Genomic DNA, 1,269 nt, shown 5'->3' with positions numbered 1-1,269 from the left:
ACTAAAGTTCGACACACAGCTTATTTGGAGCTGGTGTATTTGGTGACGGCCTTTGTTCCTTCGGAAACGGCGTGCTTGGCGAGCTCACCGGGTAACAGAAGTCGAACGGCAGTTTGGATTTCCCTGCTGGTGATGGTCGATCTTTTGTTGTAGTGAGCGAGTCTTGAAGCTTCGGCAGCGATTCTCTCGAAAATGTCGTTGACGAAACTGTTCATGATAGACATAGCTTTGCTGCTGACTCCAGTGTCGGGGTGGACTTGTTTCAGCACTTTGTAGATGTAGATGCTGTAAGACTCCTTTCGTCGTCGTTTCTTCTTCTTGTCTCCGCTACGTGCGGCCTTTGCTTTTCCGGCTTTCTTAGCCCCTTTGGCAGAAACCTTTGGCGGCATGTTGAATTTAGAGTACTAACGTGATGTGGACAGTGCGGTGTCTAACAGTCAAGTGAGTAGTGAACACGGTTGGTTGGTAGATGACAAGTTAACGTTCGCTTCCAGCGGATGCTGATATCGCAAACTAGGTAGTTGTTGGTAGTCGTAGTAGTTGGTAGTTGGATTGGATCAAATTGGATGATTCGGTGTTGTTGGTTTGGTTGTTGATTCTTCGTTAGATCTGGTCGGGTCGAATGACATGGCGGTGAAACTCGGCCCTGGATGGTGTGGCGTGAGTTACTCGGTCTCCTTCATTCTTCCAAACTCGTTCTGATCATGGTATTTCTTGTTGATTGGTAGTCGAGTGGTAGTCGTTGGTTTGGTTTGGTTTGGTTAGATTATCTGTTATCTGTTGGAAAACTCGAAGACCTGAAAAAAAAAAGAAAAAAAAAAGAAAGTGAGAAAAAGAGGGAGGAAAGAGGGGGGGGGGAAGCTTTCACAAAAGGGGGGAGAGATGTTCTCTAATGTTTCTGCGATGAAACTTGTTAAAGTGATTGTAGTAGTGAACACGCGCGAAATTTTCCTTTTATACTCGAAAATGGAGTCGAAAAATAGGATCGAAAGCTTTTCTCGTGAAATAGCGCGGACTTGATAGTGAGCACCGTAGTTTTCGACTCCATTTTCGAGTATAAATAGTGTTTTTAGTCGTCGCGTTCGCTTCATTCAGTTACTAGACTTTCGCACGACGACACCGTCTCACTAACTAAATTCACATCATGTCTGGACGAGGAAAAGGAGGAAAAGTAAAGGGAAAGAGCAAGACCCGATCATCCCGGGCTGGATTACAGTTCCCTGTCGGTCGTATCCACCGTCTGTTGAGAAAGGGAAACTANNTGCCGAG

At 45.6% G+C, this 1,269-nt stretch overlaps 1 protein-coding gene across 1 annotated transcript in view; it reads right to left on the bottom strand.

Moving 5' to 3' along the window:
• Nucleotides 1-20: 20 nt before the first annotated feature.
• Nucleotides 21-1,269, bottom strand: part of LOTGIDRAFT_175997 (hypothetical protein) — a gene marked incomplete at both ends in the record, with an annotated part of 1,988 nt that continues 739 nt past the window's right edge. The window contains one exon of the mRNA XM_009064336.1: nt 21-364. Within this exon, the coding sequence (XP_009062584.1) occupies nt 21-364 (344 nt within the window). The remainder of the gene's footprint in view (nt 365-1,269) is intronic.

This window comes from Lottia gigantea (genome assembly GCF_000327385.1).
Source record: "Lottia gigantea unplaced genomic scaffold LOTGIsca_619, whole genome shotgun sequence".
Lineage (NCBI taxonomy): Eukaryota > Metazoa > Mollusca > Gastropoda > Lottiidae > Lottia > Lottia gigantea.
Note: the sequence above shows the minus strand (reverse complement) of the source record. Positions and strands in the feature narration are given on the sequence as shown.